Source organism: Lutra lutra, chromosome 9 (assembly GCF_902655055.1).
Source record: "Lutra lutra chromosome 9, mLutLut1.2, whole genome shotgun sequence".
Lineage (NCBI taxonomy): Eukaryota > Metazoa > Chordata > Mammalia > Carnivora > Mustelidae > Lutra > Lutra lutra.
This window is the reverse complement of record NC_062286.1, coordinates 13,124,921-13,142,753: the sequence shown is the minus strand read 5'-3', so window position 1 is coordinate 13,142,753 and position 17,833 is coordinate 13,124,921. Positions and strand designations below refer to the sequence as shown.

The 17,833-nt window shown below is 46.4% G+C and overlaps 1 protein-coding gene across 4 annotated transcripts in view; it reads right to left on the bottom strand.

Moving 5' to 3' along the window:
- The window catches only part of VSNL1 (visinin like 1), a 102,097-nt gene that overhangs the window by 46,658 nt on the left and 37,606 nt on the right, over positions 1–17,833 (bottom strand). For all 4 annotated transcript variants that reach the window (XR_007130417.1, XR_007130418.1, XM_047747181.1 and 1 more), the window contains exon 2: positions 11,659–11,825. Coding sequence is in view for 2 of the 4 variants with exons in the window: in XM_047747181.1 (XP_047603137.1) it covers positions 11,659–11,820 (162 nt within the window). In the remaining 2 variants the exon portion in view is untranslated. The remainder of the gene's footprint in view (positions 1–11,658; positions 11,826–17,833) is intronic.

Here is a 17,833-nt window from a genome sequence, read left to right as displayed (position 1 = left end):
CCAGAACGCAGAATTGGCTCTGAAGCCACACCTCCCTCTCCTTCCCCCTGCCATGTTCCAACCATAAGTCATCTAGAACCACACTGGTCATCTATTGGGTGTTTTTTTTTTTTTAAGATTTTATTTATTTATTTGACAGATCAGAAGTAGGCAGAGAGGCAGGTGGGCGGGGGAGCAGGCTTCCCGCTGAGCAGAGAGTCCCATGTAGGGCTCCATCCCCTGCCCCTGAGTCCATGACCCGATGACCCGAGCCAAAGGCAAAGAAAGGCTTTAACCCACTGAGCCACCCAGGTGCCCCCTATGGGGTGTTTTTAATTAAAGACTATGGTTAGATAAACCACAGAGACCTTCCTTATGAGTAGAGCTCGGACCCCCTGAGATTTCCATTCAGGACTCACCTACCTAGGAAAGAGCACCGGCAGTCAAGTCCAACCGCCTGCATTTGGTGTCTATGACCTTGGGAAAGTTATTAACCACTTTGTGCCTCAGTTACCTCATTTGTAAAATGGAGGAAATAACGATACCTTCCTCATACACCCTTGTGAGGAACAAATGAATAATATATGCAGAGTACTGTGCTTGGAACAGGGCCTGACACTCAATAAGCATTCAATTAATGCGGGCTATTATTACCTATTTATTATTCATCTCTGCATCTTGCCATTCTTTGATTTATTCTAGAAAGGACCTTAGGTGTGCCTAGTTTCTATGGTGTTTAATGTTGTAAAGCCAACCAGCTGCCCCACCCTGACTGGCCAGATAACTGGGTGTGTGGAGAGAGGAGACAGCCCCCTGGAACAGACAGTAAACTTGATCGCATAGGATAATAGAAACCGTCCCCGCCTCCCGCCTCAATATCTAGTGTTGGGATGTTTTGCCTCAAAGGGGATCCTGTCCCTCTGGGTCAGCCCTCGGTGGGGCCTGTGTGCATACCCCAGGGACCCTGCCTGAGTGCCTTGTTCAGATGAAGTCCTGTTCTCCCATAGCCTTTCTCTGGAGTTAATGTAACTGCTCTGAGCTGTTAATGTCTGCTGCAGAGAAGTGCAAGGGGAAGGGAGGGAGAGCCTCTTCTCTCTGCGGTGAGCCAGTGAGCCCGCTGCTGGGAGCATTCCCTCCCGCACCTGTGCCTGGAACAGGCTCTTCTTTTCCTCTTTTCCCCTCCTCCCACACAGGAGCAGTGGTGGCTGGGCCAGCCTGGGGGGGCTTTCAGGGAAATGTGGCCAAGACTGGTTCTCATGACTATAAGCCAAGGCGGGCCTCTCCAAAGGGAGGGACAGTCTCCCAGAGCTGATGGCCACTTGAGGCCACACAGAGCCAAACAGACCATGAAAGATTTCTCCTGCACAAGCACACATTGAGGGCAGAGTCCTCACCTCTGGGCTCCTGTCACCAGTCCCCAAGGCCCCAGTAATAATGAGAGTGACCTTGAGCATTCACTGAGCACCTTTAATGTCAAGCCCTTGCAAGGTACATACAGAGAATCATTCAATGGCTCTGGAAGCTAAAGACATGGGAAGTGGAGGGAAGTGGAAGGAAGTGGAGGGAAGTGGAGGGAAGTGGAGGGCCCTGGGCAAGAATTCGCAGCTCTGACACCTCAGAGGTGTCAAAGCCCCCCTCCCCAAAATGCTTTGTCAGGTTCCAGGGCTGCTCTTCCCACAAAAGAAGCTGCCTTTTCAAACACCTCGCACAATTCTAAGCCACCCTCTGGGTCTCTGATAGAGGGATCCAAGCCCAAAATGATAACATGCTTGATCTGACCCTCATCCTTTGGTCATTTAGTGTAATATATATACACAAAAATACATCTTCCATTTCCCCCAAAAACAATGTAAGTCACACTGATAAGACAACCTAGTTTGTCTATAATTTCAAGCCCAAACATGTTGAGTTTGCTTTTTAGTTGAGAGAGAAGGAATTTCATCTACAGAGGAGATGGGCATGGGGGCCTGATGGCATGGGAGCTGCTTGTCATAGCCAGGCCCGGAGGCTTCACGGAATACCCAATGTCATTGCTGTCACCCCAAGAGATTTAATGAATTCACCTTCTTCTCAGCAAGTCGCCACCAGCTCCTCACCATGACAGAAACATAGGCCCAGGAAGTCCTGCTCCCCAGGGGAGTGCAGGGCTCCCAGCCTGCCGTTCTGCTGGGGGGACCAGGATGAGAACTGGACTAGCCCTGTGGGCTCGGGTGAGCCTCTGCCACTGAAGGGAACAGGTAGGGTGGCAGCCTGGGCAGACAGGCTATGTGAAGGACAATTCCAAAATGCCCCTGAACAGGGTCCCAATCATTCCGAGATCCGGGCCCTGTCCACCTCCTGCTTACCACCTGCTCTGTGGAGGGAGTGTGTTCACTTTGTCTAAGTTCACCCCAGGACCACAGCCCCCTGCCCCAATGCCCGGGAAGTCTTGCCGGACCCTCCATCTTCCTTCCCCTCCCCTGAGCTCCCAAAGCTCTGGAGGACCCACATCCTCAGTTAGTTCTCTGCATTTGTCTGCTTGCGAGGTATCTCTCTCCCTAGACAGTCGGGACTTGAGTGGGTGTCCTACCTGTCGATTCTGTCTTTAGTCTTGTGCTGCACACTCAAGGTACAGACGATAGTCAGTGAATAACTCAGCCAACTTTTCCTAAGCCATTCATGGGAGAGCACACGGCAAGCTCCTGCAGCTTCCCTCACTGAGTCACCGAGAACGCTTACGAGGGAAATGAAAGTTAACGGCTCATGCCCGGGACCGTCGTTACGGTGTCTTAAGAAGCAGACAATGCCAGGTCTGCTGGTCTGCCAGGTCAGAAGGTCTGCGGTTGTCTAACACCTCTTGGTAGGAAAGCACCTGTTCACCTGGTCCCCAAGATTCAGAACTTTAGGGCTATTCCGGCACCTGATGACCTCTGTGATTGAGCCCCACTCACATCTGCAACCTCACTTGTCCCCTGATACCTGGGCGGTCACTCGACAACAGCGGCTGGCTATTCCCCTTACCACCCACCGGTCTCCCTGCCCCTGTGCCCTTGCTTAGGTTGTCCCTCCTCTTAAGGAAATCCTCAAAGCTACAGATCCTATCTGCATTCAAGGTATCTTGAAATCTTCAGTGAAGATATTTACACAGACATTTGCTAGGCTGGAGTACCTGCACCAGCTTTGGCACAAATGCCATTTTTTCTCTGTGGTCTTTTGGCTCTCTACATGGACTGTTCCATGTAGGCTGCTAGCCCTTTTAATGAGGGAGACAGTCTGGCTTGAATTCTTCATCCCCCATTGGCTCTTGGTTACAGATTTGTTATAGACATTGCTCAAAGTGCTTGTTGAAGGTGGGTTGACTTTTAACAGCTTCTCTAAATTACCATCTACAGAGGGATTCTTCTCCACTGGACCTAATGAGGCCCTTGGACATTTTGTAGTTGGATTTAGCTCTATTTTGCTCCTGACTCCCCACCCCCCAATGTCTCTCCCATTTAGGACTGCATTTCAACTGAGAGGGGAGAAGTGACTTAGAGCTCAGGACAGGTGACAGGACAGCAACATCGGGGCATCACAAGGATAGAACCCCAAGCTCCGTAACTACCCTCAGAAGGAAACATCTGCGGTTCAAGACCCATTCCCAGTGGAGCCAGGAGAACGAATAATCAATGACAGATAGCATGCTTCCAGCAAGTGCTCTATGGGCCGCACGGAAGGAGGGAGGAAATGATTCCCACCAAGGTGAGTCAATGGTATCAGATCCAAACCCCTGTGGTCCTCTCAAAGGTCAGAAAAATCCAGTAATGTAAAGCAGCTTTTATAATGAGAGGTCCAGACAGATTTTGTATCTTCAAGTCCAATTCTGTAATAAAAATGGGCTATTTCTGCCTCTTTGGTTCTATTTCCAACGAGAAACGGATTGTCCTTTAACAATTAGCTGCAGAGAATAGCTAAAGGGAGAGTACATCCTTCTGGCTTGAAACCGCTATAATCAGGCTGGAGTTGAGACACATCCTTTTGGGCGTGTGAAGCAATGAAGAAGCAGCTCAGCCTCGGACTGCCCCCTGACTCCCAAGGGCTTCAGTCTCCTCCTGTGTGGTGGGCAGACTGAGAGACTTCGAAAGGGCTCTTTCCGACCTTATCCTGAGGGCAGAGGAGTTGAGGTATCATCTAAGAGCATTCCTTCGGTTATCATGGCCGCAATGACCATTGATATCTCTCAAACTGACACCTGCCCTATCACCGGAAAGCAAAATCCCAAGGTGTGGAAGCCATCCAAAATAACTTCACACCCTGTGAGGCAGGAGGAGGTTATCACTGCCACCCCTCTGGGATAAATGATCTCTCTAATGCAAGACGCGCGGGTAGCTAGCTATTCCCTGAGACAATCTCGCCATAATAAAATGCCTTCGGAGTCTCCCATGGGACTTTGTTTTCCCAGAACTACAACTTCATTGTCATCTCTTCCTCGAGATTTCAGCCCCTAGCTCTTGTTTTGCACATTAATTCAAGTTGAAGTGCAGCCTCGATCATGTTGGCAAACATTCCAAATGGAAATGAATTCCCAGGTTCTCACTAAAAATTGCAACGTCCCCACCAGCCCAATCTGGATGACATTTTGTGTCTTATGTAATATCTGTTTCCCGAGGGAATTAAGATGTTTCTGTATATAGTTCTGCCTAACAAATTTTTAATAAGGTCTACTCCTCATTACCTCTTAGGAACGAGCAGAGTCTGAATCCCTGAAAACTGATCATCCAAAAATCTATTTTGAGCCAAGAGTTTTATTTTCAAAATTGATTGGAATCCTATGTTGAGAAGCCGTGATAGCCATCTCTGGGTAGGCTGGCATCTGGAAGCGCTCCCGTGCCCAGGTGCCGAAGGTCAAGCCACTAATGAGCCTTTCCTGGGCAAGATGACTCGCTATTTCTGGCTCACTAGAGTCTCCCCGTTGGACAGATTAGGAAGCTGAGAGCTGGAGTGGTTTGTTGATTTATTTAACAAATGCTTAAGCATAGGGCTTCCCCAAGGTCACATGGCTAGCATGCGGAAGCGGCAGGTACACGTTCAGCCTTCGGGTGAAACCCACTGCATTTATGTGTATTCAGGCAAAACACAAGAGCAGTGTAGGCTCTGGGGAGTGGAGAAGGGCTCTAACTAGTGACAAGGTGAGAAAAGCTTGCATAATTGTGTTGTAAAGACATAATATCCTTGTAGAAGGAGGCATGGGGACAGAAGTCACTGGGCTGCAGAGGAGGAAGAGACTGTTCCTGCTTTGAGAATGGAGAGATCAAGGACGGCTCTCCTGGGAGAAGCTTCTGAGCTGGTCCTGGAAGCATGGCTAGGATAGACTGACAAGGGAGCATTTGAGGCATTCTGCTTCGCAACAAAGTAGACTAGAGAAGCTTCCAGATGCTTGCTCCTAAATGTAGCCAAGAGGACACAGAACGCACGGCAAGGTGGAGAGAATGCTGCTTGCAAGGTGGTGACAGTACTCGTTTGTGCTGGTCTCTCTTGGGCCTTGGGCAAGTCTCCTGACTTTCCAGGCACTAAGCCCTGAAGTGAGGGAACTCTACTCCAGAGTCTCCTTCCACGGTAGGTCAAGGTGAGAGCCAAGTGAGCGAACCGTCAGAGAGAACCAGTGAGAGTGTCAACAAAGGAAAGGGACTTAGACAAAGGAGAATAAAGAGGGATAGAGGGAGGGAGAAACAAGAAAGGAGGACTGTGGTCAGAGCCTCTGCTGTGTACAAGCTTTTTCTTCCACAGGTGGTTTTCACATTCTCTCAGCCGGACGGCCAAGGGGTCCTTGTTTGTTTCCTTTCGTTATGTTTTGTTTCAGCCTAATACGCTCAGTCTGTGGGCCTCCTGCCAAGGCCATAAGAAGCAGCTCTCAAACACAATAGTTTTTTTTTTATTCCCACCTTTAGGGATTCTAGTCAGTGACACTCTTGAGTGTCCAGACATAACCACAGCTCCTTATGTCCAAATCACACTTCCTTTGAGGATCAGCTTCAATATAACCTTCCCCTCCAGCCCTCCGTGGGCCCCGAGGCCCTTCCTTGTCTTTTGTGGTCCTCATCACAGTTGCAGATATATGGACATTGTGAGCCTGCACTTGACCGCTGGCTGCTTGATGGCAGACCAGACCACAGTGGGCCAAGGAAGGGAACCCTGACATTCTCAACAGACTCAGGGCCTACAGAGAACCCGGCCCATAGATGTGCTCAGGAGAGTGGATGGCGAGCAGGGATTGCATTTTATCCCACTGGGGCCTTCCCATTTTCATTTTCATGGGGATCTGGACAAAATACAATTTAATTAATGGCCCCAAATTAGGAAAACATCTCCTGCAAATTGGAAACAAGCTTAACAAAGTGCAGAGAAGAAATTTTCATTCTTATTTCCTGCCAGTGAAGTTTATTTGAAAGTGTAGTTTAAAAGGGGATATTTCTTCATTTGTCTTGGTGTCAGTTAAGACCCACTGACTCTGCTGTCTTGGGAATTAGAATGTTAAGCCTGCCCATGGTTAAAAACATCTTTAGTGGTTCTTAACTTTTCTTATGGAAAATCACCATATGGAACACTTTATAAACCTGACGAAAGCTATCCCAAGAGAGCATAGGTACAAACTTTCACACACCATCTCAATGTATACAGAATTCTGGGAGCCTACTCAAGGATACTCCCGGGTTAAACTCTAAACTTCTCAAAATGTCATTCATGGATTTTCTCCATTAGAACTATCTGTGAGGTCTTCCTTGGAATCCATTTGCTGGGGCTCTGTCCTCGGCCCAGTGAAACAGCAGCCCTAAGGAAGGGGCCCAGCAATCTGGCAATTAAATAGTCAGCCCTAGTGATTTTGAGACACATTCAAGTTTGAATTGGCCATTGATGCAGATCGACCTTTTCATTTGCAAAGTCACTCGATCAAAGTCACATCTTAAACAGGGCAAAATGAGATGCAAATGTTTTATTTTATATTCTACAAAACAAAGATTATATGCCTAAAATCCTAAACTTATTATATGTTTGCATCTAACTTTCAGGAAGCATGCCTTTACTCCTGACACTAGTTTTTATTATTTTTTTCAATTTTTTGTTTTTTTTTCCTCTTTTTTTTTTTTTAATTCATTTGAGAGAGCCACAGAGACAGAGACAGAGGGAGAATAAGTAGAGGGAGGGGGAGAAGCAGACTTCCAGCTGAGCTGGGAGCCCAGCATGGGGCTCGATCCCAGGAACTAAAGATCATGACCTGAGCTGAAGCAGACACTTAACCATCTGAGCCACCCAGGTGCCCCAATACTGGTTTTTAAGCATAAGAGCATAATTTGTGAGTAAAATTCTAAAACTTTATAGAGATTTATAGAATATGGTTGTGATACTTTATTAACTAGAAAATCTTTCTTATTCTATGAAAATATCTTTATCATAAAATGTTTAGGCGCTGCAGATTTTATGATCTCATTTATTTTTATTTGTTTTCATACTTGTCTCTGAGCAGCTGTGTCCATAGAGTTTCGGTGAGGGGCATCTCGGTGGCTTAGTCGGTTAAGTGTCTGCCTTGGGCTTGGTCATGATCCGGGGGACCTGGGATTGACTCCACGTTGCGGGGAGGTCCCTGCTCAGTGGGGAGCCTGCTTGTCCCTTTCCCTCTCCCATTTGCCCCTGTTCATGCTCTCTCTCTCTAATAAATAAATATCTTTAAAAAAAAACCAGAGTTTTAGTGAGCAGACCTATATTTCCAAAGCTTTAGGCCTAGAAAATTTCTTATTGAATGGAATTCCACCAATATATTTTTGAAAGGTAAACATGATACTGAGCTAGGAAAAGGTAAAAACTATCTAGTCAGAGATGTTTTGTCTTCTAAAAGGCGAAGAGAAAAGGAAGTTTGCCTTTTATCACTGCATTCATTAACTTCTTATTTAATATCCTATTTTGAAATGAACCTTTCTCTCTCCTCCTGCCGCAACAGCAAGCATTTATGTCACTGTGCCTTCCATTGGGGTTAACTGTGCCTTCTCGATCAGCCTGTGAGATCCCGGAGGGCAGGCAGGACCCATCCTTCAGTCATTTCTATATGTCTCCACTACGAGGCTCCCTGAGAAGAAGATACACAGCCAGAATATAATTTTATTTAGGATTCATTCAACAAACACTTACCGGTAGCAGGTTGTGTCAGGCTTTGTGCTCACTACTGGGTCTTACATTGATTGAAATGAGGTGACTAGGGTCTACATGACGAAAGAATGACCTGAACTAGGAAGGCTTGTGCCCAGACCTGTGTTCCGTGAAGCTCGCCCCAGCAGCTGTGTGTTGGAGGGGCTGGAGGGGACTGATGGGGGGCTGCCGTGGACCCCCGTTGCAAGGCAGGGCCGTGTTCTGCAGTGAGAGCGGCCACGCCCATCTTTACTATGCGTCCTACCTTCGCTCTTTCTGTGACACTAAGCCTCATTTTTCTGAACCTCAGTTTGAAACCTCAGTTTGAAACATTTTTAAACGTAGACCTAAGGAAGGGATTCTTTTCTATTTTGGATACAAAGGCTTCTAAAGTTGACAGTTTATGCTCCTGGCCATGCAGAGGGGTCTCTTTCTTTATCCCACTCCTCCCAAGAGCAGGGTTCTACAGTAGCGAAGTGTCTCTCCCGGAGCCTGCAGTGGGTCAGGTTGGTGACAGTGGACACACCAGGCTGATGACACAGACGGTGGGCAGAGGCCACGGGAAGTTTTGTTCGCTCGGCTAAATTCTAGAATGTCTCCAGGTCCGCACTGATAGAGAAAGAGCCACTGAAAAGTGCCTACTCCCCGGGATAAGGACGATGCCTTGCTGAATATTTGCACTTTGAAGTAGCATTAAAGGAAGTCTTTTCTGGTCTTCTCTTGAGCCTTATTACACAATCTACATCTTTCTCTGGGCTTCTTCCTTCTAGCTTACCAGAGCTGTCTTTTCTTTACTCCCTGTATACATGACATATTTCCTCTGTGGTTCTCCTTTGTATTATGCCTGTCCTTGGACAACTCTGGAAGGAGAAGACTGTGCCTGTTTTCAGGGGCATCTGGGTGGCTCAGGTCATGATCTCAGGGTTTTGGGATTGAGCCCCGAGTCCAGCTCCCTGCTCAGTGCAGAGTCTGCTTCTCCCTCTGCCTCTGCCCCTCTCTTTGCTGGTGCTTTCTCGCTCTCAAATAAATAAATAAATAAAATCTTAAAAAAAAAAAAAAAAAAAAGGTTTTGCCCGCTTTCTGATGATTCGACACAAGAACACAGGCTGAGTTTGAACAAGGATGTTAAGAGGCTGCCAAGAATCTAAACTCCACCCAGAAAGTCAGATACGCTCTTCTCGGAATAAAAAAATCCACTCTGGGGTGGGTGGGAGAGGGGAACGAGGGAGATGATACTGGTATATATACATCAGGTGTACCCCCAAATGCTGACTCTCTCTAACGTTTACAGGGCCCCCCACCTCCATCTTGAGGCTGGTGCTGTCCCAGTGCTGAGTACTTCCAGCACATAAAGGAAATACCTCATTTCCTGCATGTCAACTACTTCTCCAAAGGCGAGTCTCTCTCATTTTAAACGACTCGTGGGGAATGCGGCACACAGAGCTTTCTTAAACACGGAGTGACAGCTTGCATGACCTCCAGTGATACGAAAGTAGCTTTGACAAATCTCATTTGTCTGTACTTTCCTTGGGGCTGAGAGTGAAGACAGTGGTGAAGCTAGGCTCACTCCTGGGTGACAAAATGTGAGAAGATGTGACTTTGAAAACTGAAGAGAGTGGTTGGACAATATAGGAAAAATGCATACCATCCTGCTTCTCGGCAAAAGCAATTTATAGCCATTGGGTAATAAATGCATTTCTCAGCACTTCTACATGAAAAAGCTCCATGTGATAAAAACTCATGTTTTAGGTCTTAGAAATGGCAAGTGATCTTATACTATCTATATGTATATACTATATGTCTTATACTATACATATGTATATGCTATAACTGCCACTCTAAGCATACCTTTCTACATACATTTAAGGAGATAGTTTTGTATGTACTTGGGGCCCTTGGCTGCTCAGCTTTGGCTTAACCATAATCCTGGGTCCCTGACACTCATCAGTGGTCCTTATGGGGTTTCTGAGCTTTTAATAATGCAGTAAGCACCCATCTGCAAACTCACCCCCAAAACCACAACTACCACTGAGATACAATCTATATCTAATAATGGGGTCCTACCCCCTTCCCCTCCCTCGCCTCCTCTCCACTGGATGTAGCCATCAGTCTGGATCCTGTGTCCATCAGTCTTGCTTTCCTTTCCAATACAATATTATTACGTTTATTTGTAGTCCTATAAAATATTTTTAAATCTTATTTGTGTTTAATTTAAAATATTTTAAGACTTACTTTTTGGGCTTGATGTTTCTGCAACGCTACAGTTCAAATGCTTTGCTATGTGAATAGATCGTAATTCACTTTCCACTCTGCCTCTGATGGGCATTTGGGCTGCTTCCCAGCTTTGCTTCTGCAAACAGGGCAGCTGTGAGCTTTCTTATACGTGCCCCTGCTTGTACACTTGTGAGGACGGAACTGCTGGGGCACAGGCGAGGTGAAGCACTCAACTTTGGGAGGGGAAAAGCAATGTTAGTACTTGGTACAATCATGCCCCGCACAGAGATACGGGTGGATGGATGGTTCATGTTCCTCAAACTGACGGTTGCTACATTTATTTATTTATTTATATTTTATTTATTTGACAGAGAGAGAGATCACAAGTAGGCAGAGAGGCAGGCAGAGAGAGAGAGAGAGAGAGAGAGAGAGAGAGGAGGAAGCAGGCTTCCCACCGAGCAGAGAGCCCAATGAGGGGCTCGATCCCAGGACCCTAAGATCATGACCTGAGCTGAAGGCAGAGGCTTAACCCACTGAGCCACCCAGGTGCCCCTGACAGCTGCTACATTTAAAGGATGAAAGTAATATTTACTATTTGGTATTTTAGTCAGAAAAAGTTCAAAGTAAAACAATGCCCTTCTTCTACAAGCCTGACATTCTATAAGCAGACACGAAACGGAATGTCTTAGATCTTGCTAAATCTAGAACCAGTCCAACTGATAAAATCAGAAGAACCAAAATAATGCCACAACAGTAGAGATTATACTTTCAATGAATGGTTTTAGCTAATGTCCAGGGTAAGATTAACCCATACACAGTACAAAATGCTGAGTTAAGAGTCCATGTTGAAGACCTCGATGCCCAGATATGCACCAGACCTTCCCACCCCCTTCCAAATGTGCTGTGGTGGGAATCTAAGTTTTTTTCTTATCTGCAAGTAGGAGGCCATTTCCTGGTAAAAAAGCGTCCCGGGTACTTTCTCTTTAATGGAAAGAGGCGCAGATACCTTTAACAAGCCAAGCAATAGTGGAATTAGCAGAGCGTCAATAACCATCAGCAAACACTATTCTCTGAGATTCCCACTGTGGTTTCACCTAGTGCGGGCATCTGAACTCTAGTCAGTGTTTTGATTGAACATTTGCTCTTCTTATTCAGAACCTGCTTGACTCAAGCCTGGAACAAAACACATCTCTGTGCATTTTTAAAAACGTCCGTTTTCCCTTTTGGTTGGAAAACCATCAGGTTGAAACGAACGGGCTCCTCAGAGTTGTGACGTTTCTCGAAGACAGCGCTTCGTGGCCTGAAGAAAACAGACTGAAAACCACTTACCTTCACATAGAGCTGCTGAAATTCCTCGAGGTTCAGCCTCCCGCTCGGACAGTCCTTGAGGAAACCTTTGTACCACTGCTTGAGCTCGTGCTCGTTAAACTCCGTGCTCTTCACCAGGTCCTCCATCACTTCGGGGGCCAGTTTGCTGTTCTGTTTCCCCATTCTGCCTGGAGAAAAGCAAATGGATGCAATTAGCCGCGATCATTTCAAACTTGATTAAGAGCCAAGTCCGAAGTCTGAGCAGCCCGTGGGTGGGCACTCCCTCCAGCGTGTCATATCAAACCCCTTCCCCCCCTGCCCAGGTCGGCCTCCTTCTCTCTGGCATTCGAGAAAGGAGATGAGCAAGAAAGACCCTTCGAGCAGCTCGAAAGGCTGTAGGGCTCATTCCCGTCCATCACGCATCACGCGTCCCTGAACACACAGCGTCGACTCCCCCACGGAGGGGCAGCTGTCCTTGTTTGTGCTGCTCATGTAAAGTGCAAGGGCACTGTTTATATCCTCCTGGTATGAATTAAAGTGCATCAGCATTTGCTGCCTGGGTATCTAATTCCACATTTAGTTTATAAGGATATTAAGTAGGATTATTGACACATGCAATGAGAAGGCTTTACAGACAAAATGATTATAAGCAGACTTGGGAAATCTGATCGGCGATGGCAGGAAATCTCAGCTGGTTTAGTTCTAGCGTTGCAGCTTTTTTTTTTTTTTGAATAATCTTTTAAAAAAATTTTATTTTTTATTTTTATTATTTTTATTTTATTATTTTTTAATAATTTTTTATTAGTCAAATTAATTCTCTTTCTCTTCTCTTCTTCAGAGGTATCCTACGACGTTGCTGTCAATGTTGACAAACTTGGTGGCTTTTTAGAGAGATTGAGTGGTGAATTCCAGTTGACCTAATTCCATTCTGATATTATTGCAGCTGGTAGGTAAAAATATAACTGTATAAAATAATGTTACCTATACCCGTTATGTGCCAGGTTATTGACTGTATACCATGTGTGTTACTTAGAGCAATATTAATTAACTGCTGGATGCCTGGGTGGCTCAGTCATGAAGAATCTGCCTTCAGCTCAGGTCACGATCCCAATGTCCTGGGATCGAGCCCCACATCAGGTTCCCTGCTCAGCGGGCAGTCTGCTTCTCCCTCTCCCACTCCCCATGCTTGTGTTCCTGCTCTCACTGTCTCTCTTTCAAATAAATAAAATCTTTTAAAAATATGTAAACCAACAGCTTTATCTTAAATTCCTTCCTTTAAAAAAAAAAAAAAGATTTTATTTATTTGAGAGGGAGAGAGAGTGAACAAGAGAGAACATGAGCAGAGGGAGGGTTAGTGGGAGACCGAGAAGCAGACTGCCCTGCTGAACAGAGAGCCTAATGTAGGGCTCGACCCAGGACCCTGGGATCATGGACCTGAGCCGAAGGCAGACTCTTCACCGACTGAGCCACCCAGTCCTTAAGAGCCACTTAAATTCCTTCCTTAATAAAATGTATATAATAACAAAACTCTTCTCAGATTCACTGTGAGGACTAATTAAGAAATAGGTACACAACAATAAACAATATTCTAAAATTAAAATAGTTTTTGTATTAGTGCAGAAAAATTAAAGAGGATTCTTTAAAGTTTTCCTTTAATGTTGTGGTGTTACAATAAAAAAAAAAGTGAAAACTAAACAAATTAACCACAGATTGATTTAAAAATTCAAATCAAGGGGCACCTGGATGGCACAGTCAATTGTCTGACTCTTGGTTATGTCTCAGGTTCTGATCTCAGGGTCCGTGAGATCGAACCCCCGTTGGGCTCCCCACTCAGTCGGAGTCTGCTTGAGATTCTCCCTCTCTGTCCCTCCCTCCTGCCTTCTCTTTCTCTCTCCCTTTCAAAAATAAATAAATCTTTAAAAAAATAAGTTAAATTAAAAGTGAAAATCTGAAGAATCACCAGAATAAGGAAAGTGTCACAAGATCTTCAAAATCCTGATACTGGAACTCAATTAGGCTTTGAAATCTTACCCACGTGGATCCAGGCCTTCAACGTGTTCGAGACAAATTCTATCCTCGGCTCTAGTCAGGTCTACACTTGCAATGATCCCAGAAGGGGTAATCTCATCCCGTGCTTTGTTGTTTTTAATTTTTTGCCTTCTTCCACAACACATTCCACACCCGTTGTCAGTGATCTGCCCTAACACTGAACAATTCTTCACTGTGATGAAACCAAACCACTCTTGCTACTTCCAAGGAAAGCTTTCTCATCACATCATCGCAATCTAACACAATGAGAGGATATCATTAAAATGCCCATTTGTCTTCCAAGCTCTTCTGTTCGAGCAAGGGACCCGAGGATCAGCAACTACGCCCTTTATCGTGGAGCATCTCTACTTATTTTTGCTCTTAATTTCAAGCTCCATGTCTCTTATTAGCAACTGTCTCTCAATTATCGGCACTGTGGGATCCCCCAGCTGGATATGGAAATCAAGTTGGGTACACAGGTGTCAAGTTTAATTAATCTGGGTGAGAAAACTGTAATCCGTGGTTATCCTGCTAATCAAAAGGTGTATTACCAAACTTCCAGGACTTCACTCTGTTGTTTACAGTCGAGAATTACAAATTTTCATTATTGAACCAGAATCTCCCCTAACAGTAAAAGCTGCTGAATGCTGAGTGTTGGCTGTGGGACAGGCACTGTGTTGAGAACTTTACGCCCTCGATCTTTAACCCTATGACAGCTCAGCAGTGAGGATCAGGGCAACTCTCTTGTACAGGATCATACAAGTAATGTGTGGCACAACCAGAACTTGAACCTGGCTTAGTAAGACTCCAGTACACAATCACAGACAGACAGATGGATGGAAGGCATCTCAGGAGCAACGCGAGGAGCAAAAGCAGGAAGGTTTGTGCGGCTGAATCAGTGCCTCTTGGCGATGAAAGAATAGATAAGAGGAGGGCCTGTCACTTTGCCAAGCCCTATTTTGGAAAAGACTGTTGGAGTTAACCAAAACCACAAGGCAGAGCGAGTTTGTATTCATGATGGGAAAGTGGATTAAGTGTTATTAGAAACTGCCTCTCCCAAATGCCTTTAGAAGGTCAACAGCATGAGGACGCCTGGGTGGTGCAGTCATTTGAGCCCCTGACTCTTGGTTTGGGCTCAGGTCCTGATCTCAGGGTTGCGAGATCAAGCCCCGCAACAGGCTCTGCGCTCAGCGTGGAGTCTGCTTAGAGATTCTCTCTCTCCTTCTCCCTCTGACCCACCTGTGCACCCTCAAATAAGAAATCTTAAAAAAAAAAAAAAAAAAGAGGGCGGTCTCACACAGGGAACACGGTGAGAACCACAAATCACAGTTTTGGAGACTCACATGCCTAACATTGTGCTTCCCGGTCACGGGTCATGGTCAGCCACTATCAGCCAGGTGTGCCTGCCGGTGAGATGAATCACCGGGAAAATCAAGTTCTGGCCAGACCCTGTTTGGATTGATTGACTCCAGCCCACCTTCTGCATGGCTGCCTGAATGAATTTCTAAAATACAAACCTTACCATCTGAGCCTCTCCCTAAAACTGTCAACACTTCTCATTGTCTGCAGGATGTGGCCCCTTCTCCCTCGCCTGGCGCTTGTCCTGCCTACTCACATCCTCATTTGTTGCCCATCTGTCTTTTCACTTGTTCAGCAGGCTTCTCCTCTTTCTCTACGTAGCCTCAGCTCACACACCGCCCCCTCTGTGAAACCTTTGCGGACTTTCCAAGGCTGACGTAGGCGTCCTTTCTCCCAGGCATCTCCACTCCCTGGTAAAAGCTTCCCTGGTCATTATTTATTTCTCTACTGGATTGTCAGTTTCTTGGAGGAGAGGACTGTCTTTTATTTATGTTTGCATCCTTGCTACCTCAGACTAGGTGCTCGACGAGTATTTTTTGAGGAACCAAATGAACGAAGGGCACTGAACCACTGTGAGGTAGGGACTCAAGGACCTTGGCACTGGTCTTCATTAAGTTGTGGTATTTAGTACGTTCCTTTCTGGGAGAATCAGTCTCATAGTAATCCATATAGGAGAAGAGTCAGTGCCATCATATGTATAAATATAACGCTCAGGCAACAGATGGGAGGATCTTTCATTTCGCCGTACGGAAAATCGCCTGCCCACCCGGAGACTGTTTTTTTGTTGTCGCCTTCATCACTAAATTTTGAACATCTTAAAGCCAATATCCTCAGGATTCGGCATAAAGGTGGTGCTTAGGGCTGTCGGATGCATGAAGGAAAGCAGGGATGGGTTAAGACTCCCCACCTCTACCCCCTCTGTCCTGGAACTACCGTGAGAGAAGCCAACAGTGTCTCTCATTATGGGCCCAGGACAACAGAAACGGGAAACATGACCATAAAACTTATCGCATTCCCAATAAAAAGATCTCACGACACACATGAAGTAAAATAAAAGAATCCTTGTGTGTATGCGTGTGTGTGTGTGTGTGTGTGTGTGTGTGTGTATGTGTGTGTAGAGGGGGGCGGGTAATTCCCGTTCTGTTTCTAGTTCATTCTGTGATCTTGGGCTGGATCCTTTCCTCCTCAGTTGCTCAGTTTCCCCATTTGGAAAACAAGTCAGTTGGACCAGACAACCTTTAAGGCCCTTCTAAACGCACTATTCACTGATCAGCAGCTGAAGTTCTGTAAAGTTGAAAAGATGAGTCACAGACTTCAAACTGACTTGTCTCGAAAGAGTAGAACACATGTTGGCTCTGTGGGTTCTTCACCTGGGTACCCGTCAGTACTTGAATATTTGTTGCCTAAGAAGGGAGGGGACAGACATGGGGGTGTATGATTTTAAAGCTAGCATTCCAGGTTATAAGATAAAAACCAGCCAAGCCCCAACCCAAATGATTTCTCATGGTTTGCATGGCACTAGAGAGACTCAGTGTTAGCCAAGGAACAGGACTGATGGGGGAGATCTGGTGTGGGCAAAAGAAGCAGAAATGAGCCCATGGGTAAGGAAAGCCTAGCACCAACTTCCCAAGGATACCCAGAAAAGACCACATTTTTATACTCAATAGTTTACAAAAGGCTCCGTGCGACAACAGTTACCCATGTAACAGTCTAGTAAGAAAGAGATTATCACCAACCCCCCCTTTACTGATAAGGGCTTTGAAGCTCGAAGGAATGGGTACTCTGTCTTAGCTCAACCAGCAGAGAAAGCTTAGTACAGAACAGAAGTCGTTTTCCAGGGGTGGCTCAGTGGGTTAAGCCTCTGGGGCCTTCAGCTCAGGTCATGATCTCAGCGTCCTGGGATCGAGCCTTGCATCCGGCTCTCTGCTCAGCAGGGAGACTACTTCCCCTCTCTCTCTCTCTGCCTGCCTCTCTGCCTACTTGTGATTTCTCTATCAAACAAATAAACAAAATCTTAAAAAAAAAAAAAAAAAAAGAAGTCATTCTCCAGAACCCCACTGGTTTCCTAACACAGGCCACCATCTTCTCCTGCCTGGATTCTGCAAATACTTTCTCACTGGCCTGCCTGCCTTGGGTCTTGCCTGCCTCTCTTCCACTTCCTACCCAGTCTCGATAACAGAACTGCAGAGCCGAGGAACCAGAGCGTGAATGAGTGCTCTTAGCACAGATCTGGGAGACTTCCTGTAGGAGGAAAAGGCCGGCCAGGGGAGGCAATGAGCACCCATGAGCTTCGTTCCTCCACAAACTCTTTGCATCTCAGAGAGAGAGAATTCAAGGAGCATATGTGTATGTGCATGTGTGTGCTGGCCAAGCTTGTCCTTTACCCCCTCCGATATCTAAGTCCAGCCTCCCAGAACACAGCAGGGCCCGCTGAGTGCGAGGAGGTGCACAGACCAGCAGGCCTGGCTTCCAGGTAATCCGGCCATTAGCCTGGCTGAACCTTGGCGAGATTCGTGCAAAGCCTGGGGGCCGAGATGGAGAGGCCCAGGCACACGTGCGGATACACAACAGGTTAAGCACACCAGTGCGGAAACAGGCCTGGAGGTACGGCTCGAGCAGAGGAAGGACTTCCGGGGCTCAGCTGGAGGCTGAGGGAGTACAGCGCCAGGCAGAGCAGAGCCAGCTGTAGTGTAAGATTACTGGGCCAGCCCTGAATACAGCAGGTGCTCTCTCTCAGTCCTGGGCTCCTCACTTGTACACCGAAATAACTGGAAGAGACAGGCCTTGTCATGCTTAGTCTCCTGCCTAG